At 36.5% G+C, this 19,053-nt stretch overlaps 1 protein-coding gene across 1 annotated transcript in view; it reads right to left on the reverse strand.

Moving 5' to 3' along the window:
* Positions 1-4,054: 4,054 nt before the first annotated feature.
* LOC118738108 (sodium/hydrogen exchanger 9B2) overlaps positions 4,055-19,053 on the reverse strand; it is a 72,225-nt gene continuing 57,226 nt past the window's right edge. The window contains exons 8-10 of the mRNA XM_036469027.1: positions 14,230-14,373; positions 11,952-12,053; positions 4,055-5,012 (exon numbers count right to left, since the gene is read on the reverse strand). Of these exons, the coding sequence (XP_036324920.1) occupies positions 4,551-5,012; positions 11,952-12,053; positions 14,230-14,373 (708 nt within the window). The 3' untranslated portion in view covers positions 4,055-4,550. The remainder of the gene's footprint in view (positions 5,013-11,951; positions 12,054-14,229; positions 14,374-19,053) is intronic.

A 19,053-nucleotide genomic window follows, 5' to 3' on the forward strand; every position in this document is an offset into this window, starting at 1 on the left:
ACTTTTTGTAGAAATGGAACAAAATTCTTGAAAACTGCAAATTAGTATGGAACCACCTCTGAGACACTACCTTTCCGATGCAAAAAAATAGGAATATTTTTTTTTCGGTATAGAACAATCCTAGGGATGGCGTTATTAAAATTACGATTTTACTTTTTCACATGCATTTTTGGACCACCCTAACATACTATGTATGCAAATGTTTCTTACTTCAAATTTGTATGTAAGCAGATGAGTAGCTTTGTACATAGTTAAGAGCGCGCTAAGAGTGCTACAAATGCCATTAAAGAGACAAGCCCGCATCGACACAAACGTCGAATATGAAGGCAATGAACTTACGATGATATTTATCAAAATTTGAATGGCTGCACTGCTAGACGCCTGAAAATATGTTTCTTTTTACGGCTGTTTATTTTCGGTGAAGGTGTCTTATGACTCTTTTTACGATTTCATTGTTTTGTCCAGTGCAATTTTGTCTGGACTTTTTCTTTATTTTCAATTTTTGCTGCCATTTATAAATTTTTTTTTTTATTGGATATCTGTTCTATTGTTTGAAAATGTAACATTTGGCAAAATTTTGTTCAAGGAATAATTGCGATTTATTATTGCTAAAAACAGATGAATACTTTTTATTGTTCAGAAAAATTAACTTGCACCTTTATGAAATGCAAAATAAAAATTTTAAACCCAATTCAAATTTCATAGCAAAAATTTGTAAATTAGTAGGTTTTTTTTCAATCAACAATTACTTACTACATTCCTATTGTTGTACCGCTTAGCATTCCAAGTGAGGTACTTGGAGGACCCTAGGGAGTGATCCTAAGTAATTCTGCCGCAACTACAACAAACAACTAAACCAAGTATTTTTGATGACGACCACTTCAATCGTGTAATGGGCCTATGATTTGAGGGTATACACCTGGAATATCCGAACCTTTAATAGGGAAGGTGCCTCTGCCCGGCTGATTGTTGTAGTCGGGAAGACAAAGGCTGACATCACCGCCATCGAAGAAACACGATGGACGGGGCAAGGCAAGGTAATTGTGAAGCCTTGCGACGTCTTCTACAGTTGCCACGTAAAGGAGTGCAAATTCGGTGTTGGACTCGTGGTAGGAGAGAGACTCCGTCGCCGAGTACTGTCGTTCACCCCGGTGGACGAACGTCTAGCCACAATCCGCATCAAAGCGAGATTCTTCAACATGTCGCTCATCTGCGCGCATGCCCCGACGGAAGAGAAGCACGAGGCGTCTAAGGATCTCTTCTATGAGCGCTTAGAGCATACATATGAGCGCTGCCTGCGACATGATGTTAAAACCGTGCTCGGCGATTTTAATGCCAAGGTGGGCAGGGAAGGTATCTTTGGCGCCACTGTCGGAAAATTCAGCCTCCACGACAAAACGTCCGATAACGGAATAAGGCTGATCGACTTCACCGGGGCCCGAAACATGGTAATATGTAGTACTAGGTTCCAGCAAAAGAATATCCACCAAGCTACATGGCTGACCCCGGTTCGAAAAACGAGAAACGAAATGGATCATGTTGTGATATAAAGAAGGTATACTTGCAGCGAGTTAAACGTATGTACACTCCGAGGGCCAAACAGTGACTTCGACCACTATCTTGTTATAGCCAAGATACGCACCCGGCTCTGTTCAGCAAAAAATGTGCACTCAACAATACGAAGAAAGCTTGGCGTAGAAAAGCTTCAATCACGACAGGCGGCTTGACACACACATTTGCTCTCTGAGAGCACTCTTCAACAATCCGACATACGCGAGCAGTAGAACCACATTTCCCGATCATTAAGTATCGCCGCCGAAGAAGTAGTTGTATTTAAGCGAGCCTGCAAGAACAACTGGTACGATAAGGAGTATCAAGAAGCCGCAGAAAAAAAGTCGCCGCCTATAGGGCCACGCTGCGATTGGAAATCGAGCCATGTGGGACAGTCCCAGGTAACTGAAGAGGGAAGTGAAACGTACTTGACTGCAATAAGAAGAAAAAGGAGGAAGTACATGAGTGCCAAGAGCTTGAGGTGCTGGCCGACAGGAAAAACGCCCTAAAATTTGCTTAAACATTTAAGCAGAAGGTTTCAAGACCAGGGCGAATTCCTGTAAGAAGAAACATGGTACCCTAGGTACCGATATACAGAATATACTTAAATCATTGAGGAACACTTTTCCGTTCCATTGAATGCCTTCAGCACAGAAGGTAGTAGAAAAGACGAAACCGAGCCCCCAGTCGATGATGACGGAGTCAAGGCACCGCCCGTCAGTGTTATGCCGAACTTAAGAAAATCTAAAGCAATTCGTGCAATGAAATTTATGTCGAGCAGTCAGGCAGCCCTACTGGCTCTGAAGTCTAACTAAATAAACTGGCAGCCAGTATGTTATTGCTTCAATATCCTTGAACTTTGGGTTCAAGAATACTGTTTTTTAGCATGGGTACCGGGGCATAAATGACATTATGGCAATGAGAAGGCCGACTACCTAGCGAAACAAGAATCTACTGGAGTACTTCATGGTGCGACTTTTGTGGAGTCATAAATAATTGGGTAGACGAAATATTCAACAGGAACTGGGTGAAATATTTAGGACAGAGAAAAGCCAAATGAGCTAGTTGTACTTACTTTAAAATAAGCTTCAAAGAAACTACTTAATTGAGGCAGAAAGGATACAAAAAACTAATTTTCAGAAACAAATGTCTTTCGCTTTTTAATCTGCACGAAGAAACGTCAGAACACATTCTCGCTAGGCGTAGGCTAGCTCACTTGGGCGGAGCTAGGCTACATTAAAAGTCTACCCATTTAGGGCAGAGAACCACGCATACTAGGAGGTCGGAGACCATGTGGCTCATAACAATCTATATATATGTCTACGCTGAAATAAATTTTGTCACCGTTCGTTTAGCGGTTATACCCAACCGCTTTCAAATCCAAAAACATTGGATTTTAAGGTTTTTATTTTTAATTTATTTGATGAAACTTATCGACAAACTGGAATATATCAGGTCAATTCCAAGTCCTGCCAGAGTCCCCCAAAGACCTTCAAACACATAAAAAATTGTATTCACGTTTTATTTCCAAAGCATGAGATTTTCTTTTCCAAGGGTTTCAAAAAACTAAAGAAAGGGTAGAATTTCGACACAAACTTTCACTTCTAGTAATAAAAACAATAACAAAAATAATGTGGTGTAAAGTTAGGGGTGGAAAAGGACTTGACTTCACTAGGCTTTTCCAGTTGATGTCAGTAGCAGAGCCAAACAAGAAGAAGAAAAAAGGGATAGGATACGAAAGAAAAACTAGCATAGGAAAGTATCTAGTAGCTAATATTTAACTTACCTTTAAGCAAACTTAATAAATAAAACTACTGCAAAAATTTGTTTAAATCTTATTGTAATCAACGAAAGCATTAGTTGCTTTGATAACTACTCACAAAATGTTCGAATAGGATTAAGTGCCTAATTAAATATCACTGTTTTACAGCAAAAATATTCTCCTGATGCCACTATCCAATTTTCATGTAGAATTCCTCGGTGATTTCAAAAATCGAGGTAATATTTTTTCTATATAAAACTTTTCGAGATATTTGCAATTTACCGTTATTCAGATTTAAAAAAATAGTGGATTCACTTAATCACATATATCTTACGAACCAATTGAATAATTGTAATACGAGATACGGGAAATGAAAGTAAATAAAATTCTCCATAAACCATGTATATATCACTTTTGGATAGCCCTGATCTGAGAAATTAATTATTCATTTCTGACGCCTCTTGTTTTCGATGCAAACACTATATCTACTCGGGTGTACGTGGCGTATGAGTAACACTCTTTTCTGCTTTATTTCGTTATTTATTTATCGATTTTCTTCATTGGTAGCGTAGTTTTTTCTAAAGTAACAGGCTTTAACATAAGTGCAAAATATTTCCACACAGAAACTGTTATTTTTAGACTTTTTCTCCTGTTAAAGTTTGAATTTTTTGCATTTTTCCATCAAAAAAAAAAAATCTGGAATTATTAATTAATTTCTAAGAAACTATTAGGGCTATCGAAAAGTGATGTATATACGTTTTATAGACAATTTTATTTTCTTTCATTCAGATATACCTGATTAAGTGGAACTACTCTTTTTTTAAGCTAAATAACGGTAAATTGCAAATATCTCGAAAACATATCCATACAAAAATAAATTAACTCTATTTACGGAATCAGCGGGCGGTTTTACATACAAATTGTATAGTGGCATCTGGAGAACAAAATAAAAATTATAATTTGTGATCCAGTGTAATCAACCAGTAAAGGTAAGACCAAAGTACAATAGGCTTAAGTAAGTATATGTCTTAAATTAAGCTACTTTTAAAGTACCCCTACATACACATGTTACTCCTAAACACTCGCCATTTGCATACACACAAATAAATCACCGCTTAAGATAACTTTCTTCAATACAAACATGAAGAGAAACAAAATATATGTATTTACTCAGCTCCTTGACGGCTTGGCCATCAAGCGCGTCGTCATGGCAACACAGCCGCATTGCTAATTGGATTCAAACCAAGTGATGAGATTCTTTAGACTCCTCCCTCGCTTGTGGCAACGGCATATCCGTAACGATGGTGTCCGCAACATGAATGCGCACATCGCCTCCGTCGACATAGCCATCATCAGCGGCTTCGATGGTATTGAGGCTGTGGCTGCTGGTGTTTTGAATATTATCGCCAATGTAGCTCGGATTGTGTGCGTTCTTCATCGAAACATTTTTTAAATCACTAAAGCTGTCGCCGCAGCTGTTGTTGTTGCAATTAATTACATTGCCCTTGCTATCTGCATTCGCGTCGCTGCGTTGTAGCCACAGTGGCGCTAATCTCAACATGAGTACAGCACCCAGTGGTGCGGTGAAAATGATGGCCAACACCGAAATGATAAGCACATTGTTCGCCAAGACGATGCTTTGCTCATCGACTACGCTTAATGATCTGGCCATGTCCAAAGCAAGCGGACCTAGGGCGGCCTAAGGGCGAAAATATCATTAAAATAAATATAAAACATTAGGATAATCAAGCCGATGGGTGATGGATATGTGGTGGATGAGGAATCGCCATAGCTAAAACGGCAAACATGCGTATTTAATATATATAAAGTGTACCTAGGTACTATAAAATTATGTATGTATGTGGGTGGTTGATGGCCAAAGTAAATTGAAAGAAAAATGTGTAATGACTCCTATGAATGTAAGGCGCAAATTAAAATTCAAAGCGATTGTACGAATGGAGGCGTAAAATATGCTTTAGCTTCGTTTCTTTATAAACAGATGTATGTATGTAAATACATATTCGCCTCATGGCCAACAAGTCACAACAACTTCACAAAGGAGACCTCGATGAATTTGACTTAACACAGCATTGCCGTTGGGCGAATTATTGTTAGTCAGCCTGATGTTTGGTTGAGCTCATTTTTATAATATTTACGTAGGCGTGAATTTTCGTAAGTGCGTCTTTGACCTTTATTATTAAAAGTGAGCGCAATGGCTTCTAATGGCAGTCTAAATAAATCTTCGCTTGTGTATAAACGAAAATTGGTCTTTCGTAAACATAAGTCTGACGGCAGCGGTGAAGCTTTGCTTGATTGCTGGCTCAATTGTCAACCTTTGTACAATTAAAGAACTTTAAGGAAAGAAGCTGGAAGTGAATACGGACATACATACATACAAATACACACGGATATATACCTCGTCATAAAACTAAAGGTTGATAGTGTATAGCTTTATCGATTTAATTAAGATATTATTAGAGTTTGAAGGTCAATGGTGTATAGTTGCTGCAAGCAAAAGTACTGGTACTTGGCATATGTCATCACTGGTCCTAAAGTAAACACACGGATCTTAGTTCCGGTTCTTATGTATTAACTCAACCGGCCACTTTGGCATGAGGTTGGTACTTATTGGAGGATTATGATTGTCACCATATAAGTGAGAATTGTGGTAATCTGAGAGACCAAGACTCAAGTTCTGCGCGTGATTTTTAAGACGTCGTTTTTTTTTAATATCGCTGGCGTGCTATTTTTTTCAGTCAGCCTTTTTCGGCCGGTTAACGTATATAACAAAAAGGAATTACTTTGCTCACTGCCATTTTTTTATCAACTGACACGATGGAACAAATGGGCACCGTTTGCCTGAAGGGGTCCTTCTTCTAGTTGACCGGCTATTATTCAGATGCTTACATTCTACTTCGCACACACTGTGTAACTTTGGCAGCCCAAGTACGAGATATAAAAACCAATCTGTGTGTTGAGTCCTGTCCCACGGCTGAGAGAGGGATTGGTTATTTATCAGCAGGTACACCTACCTATCTTTTAGCAAGCGGCTTGCTATATACATTTTTTTGAATATGCTCGGCGGGGGACCAGCCACCCTCAAACGCTGACTATATTTGAAGACGAAACAAGGTCTACGAGTCATGGATATGCACCTGGAACGTCCGAACCCTCTACATAGAAGATGCCAACAGCTGGATGTCCTTTGGGAATAGAAAATCGATTTAAACGCAGTACAGAAAAGGTTATAGAGAGGGCGTGTCTGTAAGAAGTACGCAGAATCCGGCGAATATTGCAGCGTATGGCATGACAGTTATGAGTCGGACGCACAATGTGTCGTTGCTTCGCAAAGATATACACCATAAAACGCCACCGATCTGCATGAGATACGGGTGCAAAGAAAATGATATGATGAACTGTACCATTGATAGGGTTAAGATCGTCGTGTGATCAGAAGACTGCACAAATGCAAAAAAATCAGTTCATCTCTTACTTTCACGAGCGCACTATGGGCCAGTAAACGATAAAAAGTGACCAATATTCGAACTCTTATCGGCTTAAAACTTGCTACAGGGTGTTTTTTGGGTCGGTGATTATGAGTCTGAAGTAAGATGGCGAAGAATATTGTGAAAAGTAATCGGATTGGCTTGAAACTTGTTACTCTATGATTTTTGGGCTCACTGATCACGAATGTGAAGTTAGATTTGAAAAATTCGAAATGGGAAATCCGATGGGACCGGCATTAGAAATACGCTATATAGAATGTGGTAATAGTGCACTACAGCAACAACTACCTATGTTAGCTCTTGCATAAAAATGCATAAAAATAGTACAAGGATATCGCTGGCTTCGGTATGTACACATACACATGAAACGTACAAAAGAAAACGAAATGCAAAACGAAATGATTTTTGTTGTACAAAAACAATTGAAGGATCGATTGTAGAATGCCAATGTAAGAGCCAGTTCAGTTTAAAGAAAACATAGAGTTTCTCTTTCTGTTCAAAATTGCTCAGCATTAAATTTTGATCAGAATTATAATGTAAATTAAACCTACAAGCTTTCGTCATACATATACAGGATATTTTTCTAGTCACCCTTGTGCTATCCCAATGGCAAAATGTCTTTGCCAAAGTGATTATGCCCAAAAAAAAAGACTAAAAGCGGTTGCTTTGATGGCTTTGAGTGTTCGACGTTTGTTTACGTTGTTTATGCACTCACTGTTGCTTTGACACCCTTTCTTATTTTATAAATAAATTTACACAAACATACCCTGCAGTGAAAAGCTGAACCAGTATGTACAAATTCCAATTCATTAATGTTACTTAAGGATAAAAGTCATACTAGTTCGTTATGAACTATAATTATACTAGTTGCGCATAGAACAAAATAAACTAGTTGGTAGAAATTGTAGTTCGAAAACTAGTATTAAATGGGAAAGTCATACCAGTTCGTCATGGACTATAATTATACCAGTTAGCCAGTAAAAATACTAGTTCATTAACTAGTATGTGCTAAAGCGACGGCCCACCATTTCGTCGATTTCGAGCAACTTGCGGCCATACTCTCAGCGGCAACACTTTTGGCAATTGGCAAGCGACATTCGCTAAAAACCTATGCGATCAGCGACATCTGTCTTTGAGTTGCCAAAACCAAAACTAAAATGCGATTAATTTCCTTCCTCACAAATTTCGGCTGTGTCGTCGAGTGAAGCCTACCGATTCTGGGATCTCAGGTTCGAATTCGCTTAGAGGTGATTACAATAAAGCAAGTAAATTATTTCAATTTAAAAATAAAATAAAAATTGTAAATTTAATTTCATTTGGAAAAAAACTAAAAAGGCAATTATCATAAAAAAATTATAGTAACAGCTGTATTCTAACAAAGTCGTAAACCTAAAAATCGAATTTTTGTGGCACATTTTGCGGCGCACTAGAAATCACAACAATGATGAGCTAAGTTTCGTGACTTTCTTAGAATAGAGGGGTAAACATATATTTTGTTTTCTTTTTAAAACAATACCATTTAAATATTACAATAAAATTGATCAACAAAAAATTAATAAATAAAAAAAAATAAAATAAAAAATGTTCCCTCACTGAGATCCGAACTCCGAACACTCTAATAATGTGGTAGATCGGGGGATGAATTGGCAGTCAACTGGTATGATGCTACTAGCATTTCTACTAATGCAGGAACCGAAAATTGACATCTCCTATGAAACCGTCATGTTAAAAATATTTACCAGTCGCTAACATTGAAAAAGGATACAACGTAAACTAGTTGGGCTTAAAAGCAAACGGTTAGCATTCTGGCTCGCAACTGGTAGCTTTCCCTGCAGGGTATGTATGCGCCTGTATGCATATGTACATATACGTGTGTATATATATATATATATATACAATTTTCTGCTGCTTCCATGAACCCTTTGACAATTCATATCTGTCAAATTTAAAAAGTTGGCGCCAGAAATTAAAAATAGAAGCAGCACAATAGTGGTTTAGAACTATGCAAAAGGTAAAAGATAAAGGTATTGCATTTGTGTGTTGTAATGCTGGGTATGCTCAAAAGAAAAGTTCATTAATTTAAATTTTTTTGAAGACGCATTAAACAGAATATTTCATCAAAATTTCCTGGTTTATTTTTTCCTATTCGCAATTGTTAATATGAAACAATTTCTGTGAACATTACACCGAAACACCTTACAAGCAAACAAAAAAAAAAGTTGGCCGTACACCCCTGAGTTTAAAGTACTTCTACAAGACAATTTCGAAAAACAATTATTTTTTGCCAAATGTTGTGGGCCACCTTTTAAGTTTTTCGGTAGCACATACATTCGCCAATCAAAAAAATTTGTTTAAAATAGTTCTACTGGGATAAGCAAAAGTTTAATGATATTGGGCAGCTTTAATTTACTGACATTAGGGTACTACGTTAGAGTAATCAGAACTGAGATATGGTGAGTAAGTACTTATTTGGAAATTATCTTGTAAAAATAATTACACTCAGGGGTGTACTGCGAACCACTTTTTATTTATTTTGTTTTTTTAGTACGGTCTAATGTAAATATGGATAGCAGTTCCGTAAATGCGGTGCAGCATAGTTTATTAAAGTAATTTTTTATTAAAAATTTTCTTAATCATAATAATAATTCTTAATCCCGGACTCAAAAGGCGGATTCATAAAACCTTTGCCAACAAAAGCTCAAGATTTCACTACCATCAGTCTCGCTGTGGTTGCATTAAATACCCCACTAGCTAGTATTACTCCCTTAAATAAAAAAATAGGGTTTTATATTTCCAAGTTTTCACGAAAACAAAACAGAGCTCTTACTAGGCTCTTGAAACAGTGCTCAAGGCTTTTAGTCAAGGGTTGGTAGTGTTTCGCTGGAAATTTCAATGGCTTCTTCAGATACTTCTATCACATTTAAAGCTTTGAAGCTTTTTTGCGGCCCAAGACCTGGCTTGCCGCTGACAAGAAATCTCATGCTTAAATACTTTCACTAAGTCAGTTCCGGGCCACAGTTCCCCCAGAGCGTAGATTAGTCCCTTAAACAAGCTAGCCGACCTATTTTCGGCACAGGAAACCTGTTTGATTCTATCCAAGTATATGCTCGCTTCGCGAATGACTGGACATGGAGAGAGGACATATACCCAAAGGTGATACCCACCAGACGGACCTTCGTTTCTCCCCCTCTCAAGCTCCTTTCAGTGAACTTTTCTCCACGACCGTTTGAACTAAATACGCTGTGGCGGTAACACTGAAAACCTTGAATATCTTGGAGGGCTTAGGGTATACGAGTCTGAGTTTTCTTGACTCTAAGCTTTGCCGACAGCATTATTTATCAGCAGAAGCCAGCTCCACACACCACCACATTCTTCAAATCATCAAGCAGACATACTTTCCCGGCTCTTTTTGTGCTGGCGCGGTGTGAACTTCTTTTTTATTCCCTGAACACCGGAGGCCAGATTTAAATTGGCTACCGGTCGATTTCGTAATCGCGGCGGTCGAATAATCCCATTCCCTCAGAGGGTTTGACGGCCAGCACGATAAATCTAGCGGTCGTTTTTTTAGGGGCAAAATTCAACGGCAACATTTTGACTAATTGTAGCGCCTTTCCCATGGGAGGTTTATACAAAATATATACCTGTATATTCGGAAACTTTCGGCGATCGAATGAAAACGTTTAGTGCTTTTGTAAGTCCACCCTTACTTCCAGAGGTTTACTGTTTTGTGTGTGTTTGTTAAAATAGCGTCGCATCCCCCTGACAAACCATTCAATGGACACATATACACCAGATACATAGATTCTACACTCTTCGGGTTCTCGGTCATTGACAATTCTACCTGGCATTCCCTGATTTCAACTTTCTATATATGTATACATACACACATATGTATTGTTAAATGTACAGATGTATGTATGTATGTATGTATGCATGTATGTATACAAAAAAGCTTTGCAATTCAATAAGCCAACATTTTTGTGAATATTTTTCTGGCACTTAAACAAATCCCTTAGCGAGCAAAGGCAATGCTCAGCACAAGAAACAGCTAGCAGTAACCAACCGATGTGGCCAACCGCGGCGCAACTCACCAAACAAACACGCCACCAAACTGTTGCCAACAAACCAGCCAACAAGTTAAAGCCAACTGGCCAATACAAATGGGCCAGGCGAAGCATAGCAAAGCAAAGCCAAACAGGCGAGAAATATGTGAATCGCAGCAAACCGCATATTTAGCCTAACAAAATATAAGTTGACCACAAGAGCATGCAACATATGCGCCACATGCCACAATGCAACATGCAAAAAGAAAAAAACGAAGGGAACACCAAAAAATAAAAAGAAAAACATTAAAAAAATAAGAAAGCAAGTAAATGGAAAAACCTGACAGTGAAAAAGAACCAACTAAAACGGAAGCTTATTTCTGAATTCGAAATGTAACTAAAAGAACCGGAAATAGTGGCAGCGCAACGCCGAACCAGTTGAGGCAGGGATGCAGGAGACTATTCAGCGTGGTCGTGTTAGAAAATAACTTTGCAAGCGTAGCATTTAAATTTATCTGCCACAAACACAAAAAACCACAAAAACTTCGAAAACACACGCGCGCGCACACACAAACAAACAATGATGAGCAGTAAGTGAAACAAGCTTTTAGTTGTAAATAGCAAGTGGGTAGGCCACTGGAGACACTCGAGGTCAATGAAGGCAATGAGCGAGGCGGTAAAGGGAGACAGAGGTACATATATACATATGTATGTATGTATATTGTTGCTCTCAGAATTGTGGCGTGTTTTGCAACACTGCTGCGGTTAAAAGCGGTCTCAAAGCGTGTTGTTAACGGCCGGTGACATAAATGTGCTACATGTTGCCAACAAAAAAAAAACAGCCATGAGCAGATGTGTATGTACATATATGCATACGTGCTATATCTAACACTAGTAATATACACGTATAACCGTATGTGAATACCTAAATAAATATGTATGTAAGTAGGTATGTACATATGTACGAGTATGAATGAATGCAAAGCGAACATTGAATAATGACGGCAAGCACAGCCAAGGGAATTGGCCCAAAAGGCGACATTTGAAATGGAGACCCGAGGCGACGCTGCGCTGCCAACGGAAACTTACTTGGACAGTTGCTTTGGGAAAACCGGAAATTGTAATGTAGAGGCGCTCTTTCTGCGTCAGATTGCCGCCATAGGTGGACAAGTACGCGAACGCCAAGCGGAACTGGAAATGAAGAAAAAGCCGAAAACAAAAAGCAAAAAATAATTAGTAGACAATTAAAATTTGGACGCAATTACGATAATGGAAAATCATGGAATAAACAAAGGAAGAAAACAGGACGTACAATGCAGAAGAATATAGGATATAGAATGTAAAATAACGAATATGGAATACATAATATGGAATAAAGAATACATAGAGAATTTGGAATATAAAACATAGAGTGTAGAATGTGCAATATAGAATGAAGAATTTTAATACTAAATATAGAATTTAAAATATGGAATATGAATTATAAAATACAGAATTGGAATATAACATAAGGAATATGGAAAGTAGAGGATAGAACATAGAACATAGAATATACTCCATATTCTGTAGAATGTAGAATTGGAATATAAAATCTAGGAAACAGGATATATGATATGGAATATAAAATATGGACGTATTGAATATAGAACAAGGAATATAGAATACAGAAAATAGGATAGAGTTAGAGATATTGAATGTAGAGTATAAAATATGAAATAAAGAATACGCAATATTAAATATGGAAAATGAAATATTGAATAAAGAACATAGAATATGAAATATAGAATATATGATAAGGAATAGAGGAAATAGAATATAGAATATAGGGTATAGAATATAGAATATAGAATATAGAATATAGAATATAGAATATAATATAGAGAAAAATGTAGAATATACGCACGCAGAATATGGAAAATTGAATAAAATGTAGAATATAGAATAAAGAATCCGAAGTACAGAATACAAAACGATATAGAATTTAAAATACGTAATATACATAAAGTAAAGAGTGTAGAAAGCAAGATTCAGATTATAGAATATAGCATAAAAAAAATCTAAAATATAGAATATAGAATTGATAATATGGAATATCCGCTATTAAATATAGTAAGCATAATACTGATTATAGAATACAAAATATAGAATATAAAATAAAGAATATGGAACACAAAATATAGAATAGGGAACACTTAGTACTAAATATAGAATATAGATTATGAAATATTAAGTATGGAATATAAAATATATAATGTAGAATATAGAATATATAATATATAGAATACAGATTATAGAACATAAAATATAGAATATAGAACATATAATACAGAATTTAGAATATAGAATGTAAAAGGTAGAATATAAAAATATTGCATATTTAATTTGGTTGAAGATCGCCCTATATCAGCTACCACTCTAAAAACGCCGTTTGCCAAAATATTTTCAATATATTTTCAGTTGAGGTAGAGCGTTTTTAAAATAAGTTCTGAGATAGGCCGTATTTTAAAAAAAAAAATAAAATTTAAGTAAGGCGTTCTTGAGCCATATTTTTAGAAAGGCCGTTAGCAAATCGTCGGCTTAATGGCTGTTTGGAGCTCTCAAGAAAAACGAAAAATTCAATCAAAAAGACGCATACGAAATGGAAATGATATTTTCTTCCAAAAAAATTCTTTAATCCGTATGGAGCTCTCAAGAAAAAATGGTCGTTTATTTAATTCTCCACGACGATATAGAATATGAATTCTATACTAGATATAGAATAGATAAAAAAACTCAAAAATTTTTATTACAGAATTTAAAACTTCGAATCTATCTTTCACAACAAAGAATTTAGAAATAGAAGTTGGCTATTTAGAATTGGATATATGAAATAAGTAGCAAAAATAAATAAATAAGTCGGTAAGCAAAATAGACTTAACACTTTTTTTGGCAAACCTATATATCATAGTAAAGAAATAACAAACAATTAGTGCATACAACTCGCTGCCATCCAAGGCAGAAACAGTTTTGAATTATATAAGTACGAAAATCTAAACGCTGCGCTCTCTAAGGTCGTTTTGGTAGCAAAAAGCTTACTAAGTTGCTTGTCAACTGTTGAAGGCATTTCGTGGCGCTTGTTGGCTTCTGTGGCAGCAATAGCTAGCAACCATACCAACTCGTACATATGTAGTACACCAGTACGTACATCTGTATGTATGTATAGTACATAGTACATACAAAAACATCTTAATTTATAGCTGCAATGGGGCAAACCCATATGTAGCCAAACAACAGTCTACGCCCGCCGCCGCCTTGTACAAATAAACCGCACCGCAAAATAAATTTGCAAAATGGCAAAAGTTGTTGCAAAACAGTCGAGTTTAATTACCAAACTTCCGAGCAGCACCAGCAGTGCACCATAGCCGACGACTCGGCCATCCAACACAGCGAAATTAATTTCTTTGCCGATGAGCGAGAATGAGACAGGTTTCAAGAATTTCCACAAGAGGTCAAGACGCGCGGCCACCGACGACTGTAAGTAAACAAAAAGAACGGTGATGAATTGACTACTTACTATACAGATAGATGAAAAAGATTCTGGGAAAAAAAGTGTATGAAATTAAATGAGATGCTCGTTAAAATTGTAGGTGTGGAAAATTAAGCGGTAATTGTGCAGGAAATATTCAAAAGTAAAATGAACGAAAAGTTTATTTTTTAGCATTATGTGTGTATGTGCATTAGACTGCATCACCAAAAAAAAATTGTGGTTTTTCTGTCGAGATTACAAAATCTATTATACTTTAAGACGTCTACTAAAATATTTCGGAAAAATATTAATATTTAATAGAGCCGGACCGATTTAAAAATACCTCCAAAAATGGAGTTTTTTAGGAATAAAAATAGTTTCTTAAAGAACTTTTTGAAAAAAGTCTCCTCAGATGACAAATTAGATTAAGCTTAAGGCTACGGTTCCCATCTCTACACATTTTCTTTACACAAAAGTGAATGCACAGGTTCTGCCAATCTCGAGCAAATTTTTTATACATTGACCAAGGTACACATGTTACCATTTAAAAAGAGGCGCTGTAAGTGGGCTTTTTCACGTAAAGCCATTCCAAAAAAAAATTATTGGAGGATAAATTGGTGTACGGCATCCATCTTATCCGCCAATCGTGGCAGTCACACCCACAATGACGCCTACATATGTATGGGTATAGCAGCCGAGCATTCTTAAATTCGTGTATGGCTGTAACTTTATGCGGCCGGATTAGCAAAATATTTTAAAAATCAGTGATTTTCATAGTAAATCGTTTCTGTTTTTGATATTCGTAAAAAAAAATATCCCTCATCAGTACAACTCCGGTTTCGCTGACTACACTAGTTTTCCGAGGAACACCTTTCCGCAAAAATACTGTGGTAAGCGTAGCTAATTTGCACTTGCACTATTTTTTGACCAAAAAATTACATCGACGTCGACAACCATAATAAGATCTTATACAAGTTGACTTTGTTTTGCTGAAATCTTTTATAATTGAAATGCTGAAAAATATCATTGTGATCTAAAAAACTAATCCCCACTTACACCAACCAATTTTAAAATTTATCAGACTGCTAAAATTTAAAAAGACAAATTTTCCGAAAAAAATTATAAAATTATAATTGATTGGTGCAACCGGGCATAGTCTGTTGAAATTTTACATTAAAAAGCAATTACAGTTTTTTTGCAGTTGTTTTTTTTTTTTTGTGCAATAAATCGAATATATGTATATTGCGGCATCGGTGCCAGAGGCAACTCATCCACTTCTTACCAAAGCTAACAAAGTTAATCGGCCACTTAATTTTGCACTGTTTACCAACTACCAAAGTGCTTAAGACTTTTGCTACACACTTGCAAAATACAGTTATTTTTTCCCCAATCTTTATCGACAGCTAACGTCAACCATTCCCCCAAGCATGCCACTAAGCCAAAAGGAAGGCTTAAAAATAAACAAAAACATTTGCATTTCCTCACAATTAAAAGTGTTGACCATTTTCCGTTTGTTTCTATTTCCGTTCGTTGTTTACCACTCAGCTCAGCTTGTGTCATACCGCCTACCTGACAGCTCATGCCCCTACTCCTCGCCTTCATACACTAGCTGGTTTGAGCACTCTTGTAGAGTTTGCTTGTAACAACAGATCTCGTCTGCCTGACTGACTGACTCGCCGACTGACCGGCCCAACTAACTGTCTAACTGACTGTCTTGACTGACTGGTTGGCTGTCTTTCTTCTTATACGCTTCACCGACACTTCGGTTGGCTGCCACTTGCACTTCCGTCAAGTGTCTAATGAATGGCATGAAACACACACTTGGTCTGTTAAAAGGCACAACAACACCAACAACAGCAAACAATATCTGCAAAAGTGAATAAAAAATGGTGTCAAGCGTGCCAAGTGAGTTTAGTTGCGATCAAAGTAAGCTATGCGACAAGCAAACATATGATATGACCAGCAATGAAGAGCCACTTTTGCAGCTGTAAAGGACAACAATGGAAAACAAAAAAGACAGGCGTAAAAAAAAAAATTCATAAAACTTGTGAGTAAAAACAATGCGCTGCAAGCATTGCAATCGTAATTTTTTTCCCCCCAGAACAAAACAATTTTTTCTAACACCTCTATTGGCTTGGCAGTGCAAATAGCAAGTGAGGGAAAAATAAAGGGATTTATACAAAAAAACGCAAAATGCGCACAGCTTGGCAATGATGGTAGGTCTGCCCACCGCCTTCACCGAAGTCATGTGAGCAATGCAAGTGAACTTTTTACTACTTTTACTTTTAGCGAGAAATATCAAAGAGCGATGCAAAACAAGTCAACAGTCATAAGCTTCATTGCATTGTGAAGTGTCAACAAAATGTAAAATCACACAATCTAGTTATGTGGATATTGATGTGGATAGATGGAAGGAAGAAGGAAGCATCGCTTATGGCTTGATATTTTTTTCTTTGATTTATTTAGCACTTTTCTTATTTTTGCTTGCATTTCTAATGGACATTTTTGGGGAATGCTTAGACAGAATATTTTTTTTTCTGGTATTTTCTCGACAATTTTACGTACGAATTTGTATTATATGAGTACCATTACTGACATGTTGCGTATACGCCACGCCACTTTTGTCTATTAAACGAAAGCGCTAGTCTGATGTCAGCAAGAAAGCAAAGTTATTTCTGGTTTTCGGCTGTAAGCAAACAAATTCTTTACAAGTTCATGTTATAGGTATTGAATCCTCTCTATACACTACATACTGGAATGCAAGTCGATATTTTAGCGCTTTGTATAACTAGTCTGCTAATGACTCGAGCTCTAACCGCCAAAACGACGTAAGCGACATTTTTTCAAAATTTTTTTTTCTGCTCTAGGTATACATATTTCTGCATAAAAATCAATGCAGCTTATAGCGTTGATTAACATAAATGATAACTTTTGAAAAAATTTGCCACGTATTTCAGCTTCAGTTAATAATTTAAGTAGAAAACTTTAATGTGGGTGCCAAACCAGAGAGCTTTACAAAAGCTTTATTTCTAAAATGTTTGCAATAAGAGTTGCCACCTTTGGAAAAGTTCAAGTTCAATTTAATAAGATTAATGAAACATTACCTAGGGGCGTAAAACTAAAAACATTTACTAATGCTTTATTTTGAAAACATTTTTGAAGAACGTTGCCATCTGCTTAAAAATTCAATTTCAGTTTAATGAATAAACAAATCTCAATATTAAACAATACAGACATAAGTATTAAAACTGGGGCCTAGAGTTCTATCCTGTATATTCGAATAAGGTTAGTCTCAGCCTTAATTAACCCCAAATTAATTGGAAACAATTTAATAAGTGTGATTTTCCGTTGAAATAAAATATATCGTCACTAGACAAGAATAAGGCGCGAGCTCAAAAGCTGACCGCGAAAAACGAGGCATAAAAAATACTTCAACGAAGAAAGGCGTCTAAACCTAATCGACGGCGCAGAAAGACGCGTTAACTTACTTTCGCGGTGAACTCTGTTTGCGGATGTAATTGTATGTACATTACCCAAAGAGGTCGTTGACTAGGTATAAGTCTATGTTTATGCGTCTTTTTTCGTCAATGCGTGCTTTTTCGCCTTTATTCGTGTTCAAGTCTTCATTTACTCTGGCAGTCAGGCTGCGTTGAAAGCTTAACAATCTGATATAGGCACCGCAAACTTCTTTACTGAATGTCTTAGATCTTTGAAGGAGATGGTTGAACATTTTCAGTTCACTTTCGACTAACCGCTCAGCATCGTCTGAATATTAATAATTACATACATTAGGTCGGGTCAATTTTTATAGGTACTTTTTTCGGCTATGCGCTGATAGCACAGATGCTTTCTAAGTGTAATTCTTAGCACATTTCCGAAGAAACCATGGGTCAAAAATCAATTTGGAATTTGTCAAATTGTGAAAATAGGTTTCTTAGCATTTTTGTGTAGTGTTGACGACAGAAGTGCTTCAATTAATAATAAAAAAAAAATTCTATAAGGAGTTTTTCCATAAATTCCCACCACAGGGCGTAACAGTACCGATTTTCACATTTTCTTCGAAACCAATTTTTGCAATTTGGCAAACTCAAAATTGATTTTAGACCCATTGTTTCTGTGGACAATGTTCTTCGAATTACATGTAGAATCCTCCTATGCTAACGCGCATAGTAAAAAAAAAAAATACCCGCTCTAACATCATATCGCTACCTAGAGGTGAAAAGGTCCTAAGTCCATTTTTTTTGTTTCAAATGCAGAATGGCAGGTAATACGAAACTACATCAAGTTTTCATCTGTCCTGAGCAATTAAAAAAATGGGCTTGGAATTTTTTCACCCATAGGTAAGAATACATGTATCTCATTTCAAAACAAATTTAATTTTGGTTTTTAAAATGAATTCAGCTATCGTACAAATACTCAAACAAATTAATCGAAAATCAATATTTATTGAAAGAGAAGAAAGACTACTAATTATATAGTCGAAAATAAAAGGTTAGTCATTTCACGCAAAGAGGTCGATATGTCAATCGAAAGTAGTTCAAGAAGGTTTTATTTCTTTCATTTTCTATTTTCCAAATGAGTTGCCACCTCTTTAGTAGTTCCAAGTCATATATAGTTAGTACCTTATTTCAGGAAAATGTGTGCTTTACAGCTCCAGTGCTCTACGTTTTTTTTTTTTTTTTTTTT

The sequence above is a fragment of the Rhagoletis pomonella genome, unplaced genomic scaffold (genome assembly GCF_013731165.1).
Source record: "Rhagoletis pomonella isolate Grant_MI unplaced genomic scaffold, Rhpom_1.0 Rhpom_scaffold_00004, whole genome shotgun sequence".
NCBI classification, from domain to species: Eukaryota; Metazoa; Arthropoda; class Insecta; order Diptera; family Tephritidae; genus Rhagoletis; species Rhagoletis pomonella.